The following is a 12,281-nucleotide window of genomic DNA, read 5'->3' as shown; positions in this document are numbered from 1 at the left end:
GTGCAGTATCTCCGAATAAAAAACTTCCAAACCTTGCACCCTCCAGAATATTTGTGCACTTCCAGTTCTGGTCTCTCGTATATCACTGATTTTAGTTGCTCCATTATTAAAAGCTATACTTCAGGTGACATAATCTTGCCTCTAATTTTTGGTCCTTAAGGACAAAACTCTTTTAAACAGAGTTCTGTTTAATGACTTTCGAAGCCAACAGATGTGCAGAATCAGAAGAAAATGGAAAGAGAGGCAGCAACAACCAAAGCCCGATCTGCTGTCTGGAACTACCTGTCCTGAATGCGGATGAACTTTCAAAGCCAAGATTGGACTCATAAGCCACTTGAGAGCCCATAAGTAGATCTACAGAACGAAGACCATCATCCTCGACCTCGAGGGATAGCCACCACCACGACGTTTAATGACTAATACTGGGGGGCTTAATTTTAAGGTGATTCAAGGAAACTACAAGGGGAATGTCAAAGGTAAGATCTTTTCAGAGTGGTGGGTGCGTGGAATGCCCTGTTGTAGAGGCAAGATCATAAGGGGCAGTTAAGAAACTCTTAGATAGGCACATGCATGAAAGAAAATTTGAGGTTTATGTGAGAGGGAAGGGTTAGGTTGATCTTAGACTAGGTTAAAAGGTTGGCCCAACATTGTGGGCTGAAGGGCCTGTACTGTGCCATTCAAAATTTCAAAAAATGTTAATGTTCTAACATTTTTGGCCAACTGCCCTAATGACTCAATGTTAATCTTTGCTTTTATCACTCCAGTGAAGTGCATTGGGATATTGTACTAAATCAAAATGGGTTGTAATACTGAAGGACATTCTGCATGCATGTACACGCACACACACATGCACATTCACACATAGACTCACACACACACACACACATTCACACGTGCACTCACACACACAATATATAAATCAGACACAGTCAAGTATTTATTTTATTGTAGTCCAGTGATAATGACCGTACAGAATCCCCTTAGAGTCTGCGGAGATGGGTGGTTTTGACCTGTTTTAAGTACAGTACAGTAATGGGAATGAATTCCTACACACATGCTTACACAAGTCACAGTACAATGAGGCAAGGACTGCATGTGACTGACTGCGTTCGCACGGAGAGAGGAAACAAAATAGAACGTCTAGAAAAATCAAGTATTCCCAAATTCATGAGTTTTTGTTCTTTTCCTGGACAGACTTTTCCACGTTGCCATTCCTTGTGCACCAATCGGAAATGTGTCCACTCTGAGTTAGTGTCAAGGTCCCCCAATTCAACCCCATTTGGTTAATTTAATTAATATAACAATTAACCAGATGGCTTATATATTACACAGTGCGGGGAGTCTCAGAGGGAAGTAAAAAGGAAGGAAGAGGAAAGATTTAGATGGCTGGAATTAGCAGCTGTGTCTTGATTTATCATTATTTGCACAATGAATGCTGACTTGGAAAAGACTGTGCCATTAATGCCATTGGGAGCATGACCAGCTTCAACACAGCGAGACACTAAGTTGATAAACCTACATGCCTTCTCTTCTGCTGCTATAAATATGCAAGATTACATCGTATACTAAGAACGTACACTACACTGCTAGCTGGACACAGGTACCAGAACATCGCACAGTCACTTTCAGAGGGATGGACAAGCCCCAGTGTAGATCCCAACACGGAATGTTATCCTGAGATTAATCTTCATCTGTACCGGTTCCTGACCGTTCCTAAAAATGAAGATAGAGTAAGAAAATAAATACAATTCTGAGACAATCCTGGTCACCTCCAGCCTTCGTTGCTTTGGGAAACCCTGCTACATTTTGAAATGGGGGCAACATGTTGATAAGCGATGTTGGTCGGTGTGTGATTGCCCATTCTTTACATGTGGGCCTGGAGGAGCATCAGCAGGCGGGCTCCTGGACCACAGCTCACACGGTGCCTGTTTGGACCAACTGGCAGGACTCTTGTCTCTGAGTCAGAGAAGTCCTGCTCTGGAGCATATAGCTGTCAGTGCTGTAATGATACGAGTACCTTTTTTGATTTATTTAGAGACACAGCATGGAACCAGACCCTTCTAGCCGAACGTGCCCGCAACACCCTACTAACCAGAGCACTTTTGATTTTATTTCCAAACACTGAACACAAAAAATGGTGGGGCTAACCCATACATCTTGACAATATGGGAGGAAAGCAGAGCACCCAGAAGAAACCCACGTGGTCTCAGAGAGAACGTACAAATTCCTAACAGACAGTGAATTGAACCCCAATCACTTGCACTGTAATAGCATTACGCTACCATGCTTACTGGATGAAATGTTAAATTGAGACCTAAACAGTTAAAACTCCTGTGGTTCTACCTCAAAGAACAGAAGGGTCATCTCTGTGCCTTTGCCAAAATTTCCCTCCCAGCCAACATCAATGTGATAGAACATCTGATAATTATTTCTGGTATACAAGCGTTTTGCCCTTACTAAGTCTGTTATTGCAGATCGCAGCACATTTTGTATAAAAGCTTACGAAAACGTGTTAACTATAGCCGGTGAGTTAAGTGACAGGTAATTACAAAGCTACAACCTTTAATACATGAGGCCAACATGGAGGAGGTTACTGGCCGCCCAATACTGGAGTTCCCGTATTAAACTCAACTTGGAATAAGGGAAACTCTGCAATAACGGGCTCAGGTACTGGGTCCCACCTCATCCACTTCCTCCTCCGTGTCATCATCGCTTACAATGGGTTTGGACTTGGAGGTGCGGCTGGAGCGTTTCCGCCCTTTCACTCGGTCCTGACTCTTGTCCTTCCGGCCCAGCTTAATCTTCACTTTCACTGATCGAGCTGCACGTGGCAAGGAGAAACAGGGAGAGGGAGGAGCGAGAGAGAAAGAAATGAAGTCACCACGGATTTACCTCATCATTGGCAGGATACATATGCACTGATCGGAGTTATCAGATGTAGTGACTGCCCAGAGGCCGTTTGGAGGGGTGTGTCTGTGCGTGTCGAGACTGGGAACGCGTGTGTGTGCGTGTCGAGGCTGGGTGCGCGCGCGCGTGTGTATGTGTGTGTCGAGAGTGTGAGAGTGTGAGTGTGTTCATTCTTAATCTATAACTTAGCTCTGTACCTTTGATCCCAGTGAGCTTTCTTGATACCCCAGTTCCCCAAGCTGTTCATTTGCCAGAATACCTTCCTTCAGCTGGTGTGTGTTCTCTCAACTGGAGACTGTCACCCTGACACTGGATCGATTCAGTTCCAATTTCCCTGCAAAGTGAGAGCAGTTGGGGCTATGTAGTGCGGAGAAATTTGTCAGGATATTCTTTCAGTTTTTGGTTCCGTGAACCTATCTCCAGCTGAGAGGGCACCAGACCCCATGGTCCAATTCGCTATCTCTGCTTCGTCTTTCCGCTCACTTCGCCACGCTATTTCACCTCAAGTCATTCTCAGCTGAAGGGCTTTGTCTGGATGTGGAGGTGCTACTGTGCAAGGAAATGGGGCCAGAAGATCTGATCAAAAGCTCCTGAGACAAAGAGGAGCTTGGTCAGGCCACATTTGGAGTATTATGAGCAGATTTGGGCCCCTTTATCTGGCAATGGCGAGGGTCCAGAGAAGGTTTACAAGAATGATCCTGGGAATGAAAGGGTTAATGTATGAGGAGTGTTTGATGGCTCTGGGCCTGTACTCATTGGAATTTAGAAGAATGATAACATCTCATGCAACCTATTGAATATAGAAAGGCCTAGTGGATGCTTCTAATAGTAGGGGAGTCTAGGACCAGAGGGCGCAGCGTCAGAATACAAGGACGTCCCTTTAGAATAAAGATGTGGAGGAATTTATTTAGCCAGAGGATGGCAAATCTGTGGAATTCATTGCCGAAGACAGACATGGAGGCCAAGTCATTGGCTATATTTAAAGGGGAGGCTGATAGATTCTTGAATAGTAATGGCATCAAAGGTTACGGGGAGAAGGCAGTAGAATGGGATTAAGAAGGATAATAAATCAGCCATGATCAAATGGAAGGAACAGACTTGATAGGCCTAATGGCCTAATTCTGCTCTTATGTCATATGATCTAATGGCAGCCAAACACATTCCAAGTCTTACATTCTGACTCCGACCCCTCTTCTTCCTCCTCCTCTCCTTCCTCGCTGTCATCCTCACTGTCCTCTTCCTTTTCGATCTTCTGCCGTACGCTGGTAAAAACGGATTGGAGCACAATGGAATCTTCATAGATCTACAAGGGACAGGAAGTGGACATTATCAGCAGTGGGATAACTAACAAGAGTCAATTATTCAGTAGCATACAATATAGGGTAGAAATATAGAATGTAGATAGGAAAGCTTTACAGAGATTTGGGCTAAAATCTGACAAATGGGAAGAGCTCAGGTAGACAACTTGGTCAGCATGTTTAAGTATGGGCAAAGGGCCTGTTTCCTTGCTGTATAAATTTACACTCAGTTCCCACTTTATTAGGTACACCTGCTTGTTAATACAAGTATCTAATCACTCAATCAGGTGGCAGCAACTCAGTGCATAAAAGCATGCAGACATGGTCAAGAGGTTCAGTTGTTGTTCAGACCAAACATCAGAATGGGGAAGAAATGTGAATCAAGTGACTTTGACCTTTGACCATGAAACCATGGGGTGGTTTGAGTATTTCAGAAACTGCTGATCTCCTGGGATTTTCACGCACAACCATTCTCTATAGAATGATTCTCAGAGAAACAAAAAACATACAACCAGCATCAGTTCTGTGGGCGATAATGCCTCATTTATGAGAGAGGTCAGAGGAGAATGGCCAGACTGTTTCAAGCCTACAGGAAGGCAGCGGTAACTCAAACAACCATGTATTACAACAGTGGTGTGCAGACTAAACGCAAAGCACGTTGAAGCTTGAAGTGGATGGGCTGCAGCAGCAGAAGATCATGGATATATATACTCAGTGGCCACTTTAATAGTTACAGGAGGTACCTAATAAAGTGGCCACTAAGTGTAGTTCACACAAAATGCTGGAGGAACTCAGCAGGCCAGGCAGCATCTATGGAAAAGAGATCTGATCTCTTCGGGCCTAGACCCTTCATCTGGACCGGAAAGGAAGGGGGGGATAAGAAGGTGGGGAGGGGGAGGAGGACAAGATAGAAGATGATAGGTGAACTCAGGTGCGCATGCAAGGTGACCATTGAGTGTAAGTCCATGGTAGTTGTAGCCCATCCACTTGAAGGTTCAACGTGTTGTGTGTTGTTTGAGTCCATATGCCTGAGATGCTGCTGAAAGCAAAATTTTCATTATACATGAATCTCACTGTACTTGTGCACATGACAATAAAGTCAGCTTGATTTGAGTAGAGGATCTCTATAGAACTTTGCTTTGCATGCCATCACATCAGTGCACTGAGGTAGTACAAGGGAACGGAATATAGAACAAAGTGCTATTGTTACAGAGAACGTGCAGTGCAGGGAGACAAAAAGGTGCAAAGTCATGAGGAGGTAGATTGTGAGGTCAATACAAAGAGGTCATGTGTGTGCACGCTGGTCCTCTGCCAGAGCAACTCCCTAGTTCAACCAACCAGCCCTTTCGCTCCACATGGCTCCACATTTTTTTCCATCATATATTTATCCAATTTCCTCTTAAAGACCACCATGTAGCCTGCCTTCACCTTATTCACATGCAATACATTGCAGGTTCCAACCACATACTTTGTCAGAAATCCTTCCTCCCGTCCCTCTTCCTCTTTATATTGTACCTTGTGTTCTCCAATCTGTAAGAAACTATCACAGATTCCCTAATCTCTCCTTTTATCTGCAGCCCCTTATCTCAGGATACTTTTTCATAATTCTTTTCAAGATGTTCTCCATTGCCTTCACAATCTTCCCAAAATGAGAGAACAGAATCAAGCTCAATACTCCACCGAACACTGGATTAGTGCCCCATGAAGTTCAGTTTGACTTCACTGCATTTACACTCTAGAACTCCACTGACTAAGTCCAAACCTATGAATGTCTTGTTGACCACTTTTTCAATCTGAAAGTCAAGTAAGTTTTTTGAAAGTGAAAAAATAAATCTGTAAACCCTGGAAAAAGAGCAGGCAGGTGCTGAAAATATTCAGTAGGCCAGTCAGTGTCTGTGGAGGGAAATGATTCAGGTCAATAACAGGAGTTCTGGAGTTACAGAGTACTAGGATTATTCTGGCAATGGGAGGTTTTTAAAAAAGCTTTGATTAGGAGGTTTAAGGAGAAAGTTGGGCGAATTTGTACAAGACTTGTGAAGGTGGTGAACAACAGCACATCATTGACAAGGACATTACTGGGACTAGAAGCCTTGAGTTATAAACAGGGACTGGAAAATTTGAGACTCTTTATCCCGAAGCGTAGGAGGCTGAGATGTGATCTTATAGAGGCTTATGAAATCATAAGATAAGGTCACAATCTTTTTTCAGTGGTCACAGTCTCCAAGGGTAGAGGAGTCTAAAACTAGAGATTATAGCTTTAAGGTGAAAAGGTGAAAACTTAGAGACCTCAGCGACAGCTTTGTCAGGCAGAAGATGGTCAGTATATGGAATGAGCTGCCAGGGGAAGCTATAGGGGAAGGTATAATTACAACATTTTAAAGGCATTTACACAGGTTTGTATGAAGGTTTAAAGCAGGGGTTCCCAACATTTTTTATGCCATGGACCCCCATCATTAACTGAGGGGTCCGTGGACCCCATGTTGGGAACCTCTGGTTTAAAGGGATATGAGCCAACTGCAGGCAGATGGGACAAGCTCAGCTAGCATGGCTGAGTAGGGCTGAAGGGCCTCATTCCACACTGTATAAATCTATGTTCACATGGATTAAGTAGTTTTATTTTAATTCACTGCCTGATACCATTTAGATATAATTTACGTTTTGTGTTGTCTGAACCGACATGCCTGGGATGCTGTTGCAAGCAAGTTTTTCTTTGTACTGCAGCTCACCGTACTTGTGCATGCGGCAATAAACCGAACGTGATCCTGGGGAAGCAGGCTAGGATGCAGAATGGGGCAAAACAAGTTCAAATCACTGAACAACCTGTTTATAAACTGGATTAAAGAAACTAAACTAGAAAATTCCTGCAAGTGATTGGTAAGTCGCAGCTGCAGTACTGTTTCCAATTTTTGCAATCACACTTTTGGAAAGATTTCAAGGCTGTGGAGATACTGGAGTAGTTCTTGATAGGAGGTCAGTACAGATTAAAACCTGAATTGATCCAAGCTCTAGTATGACCAATTATTCTGCTACCCAGCCTAATCAGAGCTATGAATGTGCCTCCATTCAGCCCAGTAGCCACAGTGCTGGGTTGACATGCAGGTATCTTGCCATTTGAATCCTCAGCCCATTTTAAGCATGATGCAATACATTATTGACACATCATGGGCAAATCGCTCCCCACCAACGGGAGTATTGACAGGAGATGTTGCCTCAGGAAGGCAACATCCATCATCAAGATCCCTACCACCTGGGCCATGGCCTCTTCTCACGTCTACCATCAGACAAGAGGTACAGAAGGCTGAAGTCCCACGCCACCAGCTTGAAGAATAGCCACTTCCCTTCAACCAACTGGCAAAACCCTAATCACTACAGCTTAGCAGCACAATGACCACTCAGCACTAAAATGGAATTTACTTTTGTCTGCTCTAATGTGTTTTTTCTTTTAAACATTGTGTTTATGCTTTTCTTGTGAATGTTCTTTATGTGGTGCTATGTGCCTGTGATGTTGCTGCAGGTAAGTTTTCATTGCACCTGTGTGTACATGGACTTGTGCAGATGAGTTAAAAAATACACGTTAACTGTCCTGTGCTATCACCAGTGGGATCATCAGTTGATCTGCCACCTGTCTTCAGGAGAGTCGGCCGCTTATGATCAAGACTCCCTCGAGGTGGTGGGCCAGCAGTGCTAAAGCACCACCTCCCACTGGTGAGCTTAAAAACTTGGCATCTGCCTCTATCAGAGTTGTTGGCCACTTCCATCCAACAGATAGTCTGCTCTTCAGGTGTCTATGCAACTACTGAAGGGTTTGCAAGATATGTATACACTGTCTGACTATCTGCCCCTCTGGACATACTTGGTCCACACCCATGCTGATCCTTTCTCTGCTGCCTCAGCTACAGCCCTGCTGGTTGACTTGATCTCTCTTCTAGCGAAGCCAATGTCACGCAGCCACTTCTGGAAAGTGAACGCAATAAACCCACGGCAGCCTACTTCGAATGGATAGCATGAGACCTTCCACCCTGTCTGTGCACTCCAATCTTAATTCTGCATACTTGGTTAACTTGTGCTCATGGGCTTCATCAACGTTGTCTTCCCAGGGCACTGTGAGTTCACCAATAACCACTTCTCTACTGGTGTCAGACCATACGATTATATCTGGATGCAATGTTGTGAAAGCTATTTGCTCCGGGAAACTGCCTTTCCCGTCCAGGTCGGCCTTGACACACCAATCATTGGCTGAAGAAAGTATGCTTGATCGTGAGCCTGTGCTGTACACCCTTGACTTGGAGCCTTCTTTCACAAATGATATGCGATGTTCTGTGCAGCATGGGGCATGAGATAAGTTGTGCTGCAGTACTCTCTGCTCAACCGCTTCTGTTACAACTTTGAGAACGTTGTTATGTCTCCAAGTGTACATGCCGTTGGAAAGATTGACTCTGCATGCACTCAAGATATGTTGAAGTGTTCCCTTCTTGCCACAAGCAGCACACCTGTCTGTCTTATCTTCATACCAGGTGCTGAGGTGGGCAGGTGTTGGGAGCAGATCGTACACTGCTCTGCATAAAAAAGAAATGCAGAGCGGTTCCATCTGCCACAGAACATTCCAAGATAGGTGTCGTTGTTCAACACTTTCCCACCGGGTCCAAGCCCCTTGTTTGGCCAGGCCAGCTGTTTTAGTTAACCTCTTCTCCTCTTCTACCTCTCTTATTTCTTGTGTAAATAATAAATTTGACTTTGGCTTTGATGAGTTTGTTCATTTATAAAAAGCCAGTGGCTACCAACCCGGCTTGGACCGATCCATCCTGAAGATCGGAAGTTATTTTCAAAGCCAGGCTGATTTGAATATGATGCACACAGTATTATGCTCCCAGGAGGGGCGTGGAGTAGAGAAGGTTAAGGAGTGATTAGATGTGTTTAAAATTATGAGGGGGTTTGATAGGATGGGAGGAGGGGAACTGTTGCAGGGGGTTCATTCACCAGAATTTGAAGGAATCTGGTAGCAAAGCCACTGGAGATGAGAAGCCCATTACCACACAGTGAGTTGTCACGATCTGAATTCAATGTCTGTAAGAGATGATGAAGTAAATTTTATAGGAAAATTTGATATGTAAATAAAAGGGAAATGTATGTAAGGCGATCGGTAAAGAGGCGGAAGTAAAATTAATTCGCAGAATTCATAGAATCCATGAACACTACCTCACTTTTTGTACTACTTTTTATTTTATATTTCTTCGTGTAACATAATAATCTTGTATGTATTTTACCATAATGCTGCTGCAAAACAACAAATTTCATGAATAATTTAGTGATAATAAACCTGCTTCTGAGCTGGAAAGGTAAAAGAGAGGGGAAGGGCTTGGAGAGTTACAGGCCGAACATGGGCAGCAGGGAGGATGATGTAGTCAGCATGGAACAGTGGGGCCAAAGGGCCTGTATCATGGCTGTAATACTCTGTGATGGTACAGGCACAATGGGCCAAATCACCTTTCTGTAGCCTTCTCTGTTACCTACCAGTGAACCCTCCAGGTTGTACGTCTGTGCGTTCTGACACAGCAGCATCACATCTCTTTCCAGGTCATTGAGGCTGCGATACTTGTGGTTACGGATCCGCTCCTACTGAGAGAAAGGCGGCAGTCAGTTCATTCTCAGCCTGTTCTGCAAATCTCAACCACCCTTCCAGAAAAGTGCGGTGACTCGCCGTCACCCCACGCTGTAAGCACCATATGGTTTTATCAGCTAGGTGAGGCTCACTGGCTCTGAAGTGCATAGGGCTACTCAGCATCAGCAAAGTGTCCCGACTGTGCTCTAAGGAAGGAAGAGCAGCCCGGGCCAGTGCTTTTCCACATCTCATCGCCCAAGCATCAAGGAAGACGCAATGTAGCAGGAGATGACTCTTTAGCTTGGGCCATGGACAGCTGTGGGACAACAAGTGCCCAGTATGCAGTACAGGGAAAGGAAAATCTGATCCTATAAGTGGGTTGGAGATCAGAGATTAGCTTTATTTCTCACACGTATATATCGAAACATACAGTGAAATGCACCGTTTGCGTCAATGACCAACACAGTCCGAGGAGGTGCTGGGGGCAGGTGTTGCCGTGCTACCGGCACCAACATAGCATGCCCACAATTCACTAACCTGTAGGTCTTTGGAATGGGGGAGGGAACTGGAGTACGTAGAGAAAATCCATACAAACTCCTTACAGGTAGTGGTGATACTGAATCTAAGTCACTGGCACTGTGAAGCATTACACTAGCATGAAACATACCACGTGGGGGTTGCACATTTATGAAATATACCAATTGGTATTGTGTCAAATATCATGAGCCTTGGGATATTCTATTGGACTGTCCCATAGATGAATAGATTGGGGCATGGCTTATTTGCCTGAAGCATATACCAATGGGCAGGAGCATGTACTGCACTGGATTGCATGCATTCGACATATACCATTAGCGTGAGGTTGGGTACAAATTTCATGAACTGGACAGAGACTAATTCTGTGTCACTTCACAAGTAGCAGTGCCAGACACTCCAGCACCTGACAGTTTTGGAAACGCCGGCAGGTGTGGCACATTCAGAGGCTGAGGTGGCTGGCCAAAACCTTAAGGCTTTGCACACATTCAGAAAGACAGGCTTGAGCTAGCCCGGCGTGTACCTTGATTTTTCGGAAGTCAACAGGCTTGCGGATGAGCTCGTAATACTCAGGAAGCTCCTTGCGAGATGGAAGTTGGATAAAAACTTCACTGAGCTGTCGGCCAGTACTACTTTAAAAAAGAATAGAGAAGTGTCAATTAATAGCTACTTGCTACACAGAAGGAGAAGAGAGATAAAAAGATCTGGTGTCTGCTGGCTCTGCATTAATTATAATGGCTGAGCAGTGCAATCCCACCCACAGTACAACAAATGGAAGGAGTCTGTAGCAGTAGGAATCAGACCGACTTTGCTGTCTACACTAACTACTGGTGACAGTGAACACTGAATTCATCTTTAACAGGATACAGCGGAGCCGAGAATCATTAAATACTATACCATAAAAAAGAGGCCTTTAAGTCCATCTAGCTGTGCTAGCTCTTTGCCCTTGAAACCCGTCTTCTCCATTTTTGAGTATTTATCCATTTTGCTTTTAAAACTTGCCACCAGATCTACATGTCCACCATTAGGCACATTTACAAGGAGCGCTGCCACAAGAAAGCAGCACCCATCATTAACTCCGACCATACAGGCCATGCTGTCGTCCTGTTACTATATTCCGGAAGGAGGTACAGGAGCTTTAGGTCCCACGCCACCAGGTTCAGGAACATTTAGCACCCTCAACCATCAGGCTCTTGAACCAGCTTGGATAACTTCACTCACCACAATGCTGAACTCATTCCACAATCCGTCAGCTCATTTACAAGGTCTCTTCAAATCACATCCTCAGTGTTATTTATTTACTTATTTTATTTGCACTGATTGTCTTCTTTAGCACATTGGTTGCTTGTCAGTCTTTGTACCTATTCCAAGATCAACCTAATGCTTCCCTCCTGCATAGCCCTCCATTTTTCTATCATTCACATGCCTACCTAAGACTCTCTTAAATGTCTGTAATGTACCTGCCTCTAGCCATAATTTTCTCCAATCACCTTAAAATTATGTCCCCTCATATTAGCTATTAGCACCCTGGGAAAAAAGTCTCTGTTTGTCCATTTGAATTATGCCTCTTATCATCTTGTACACCTCTATCAAATCATCTCTCATCCTCCTTTGCTCCAAAGAGAAAAGTCTTCCTCATAAGACTCAACCCTTCCTCATAAGACATACTCTCTAGCCCAGGTAGCATCCAGGTTAATCTCCTCTGCATCCTCTCTAAAGCTTCCACATCCTTCCTGTAATGTATGAAATGGTACAATTACAAAGTGCTGTGTAGGTAAGCAATAAGGAGTAAGGTTACAACAAAGTAGATTGTGAGGTCCATCTTATCATCTTAGGGAGTCATTCAATAGTCTTATAACAACGACAATGGGGTAGAAGCTGTGCTTGAGCCTGGGTGAACGTGTTTTCAGATTTTTGTATCTTTTTGCTTCATGGGAGAGGGG

At 44.2% G+C, this 12,281-nt stretch overlaps 1 protein-coding gene across 6 annotated transcripts in view; it reads right to left on the bottom strand.

Moving 5' to 3' along the window:
- Positions 1-469: 469 nt before the first annotated feature.
- The window catches only part of LOC134339258 (transcription activator BRG1), a 169,750-nt gene continuing 157,938 nt past the window's right edge, over positions 470-12,281 (bottom strand). For 4 of the 6 annotated variants that reach the window (XM_063035613.1, XM_063035615.1, XM_063035617.1 and 1 more), the window contains 5 exons: positions 10,862-10,970; positions 9,717-9,818; positions 4,081-4,210; positions 2,682-2,821; positions 470-1,713 (listed from right to left, as the gene is read on the bottom strand). In XM_063035613.1, the coding sequence (XP_062891683.1) occupies positions 1,681-1,713; positions 2,682-2,821; positions 4,081-4,210; positions 9,717-9,818; positions 10,862-10,970 (514 nt within the window). In that variant the 3' untranslated portion in view covers positions 470-1,680. The remainder of the gene's footprint in view (positions 1,714-2,681; positions 2,822-4,080; positions 4,211-9,716; positions 9,819-10,861; positions 10,971-12,281) is intronic. The other 2 variants (XM_063035619.1, XM_063035618.1) reach the window with 2 other exon arrangements.

Source organism: Mobula hypostoma, chromosome 29, assembly GCF_963921235.1.
Source record: "Mobula hypostoma chromosome 29, sMobHyp1.1, whole genome shotgun sequence".
In the NCBI taxonomy this organism is placed as follows: Eukaryota; Metazoa; Chordata; class Chondrichthyes; order Myliobatiformes; family Myliobatidae; genus Mobula; species Mobula hypostoma.
This window is presented reverse-complemented; position numbering and strand designations above follow the sequence as displayed.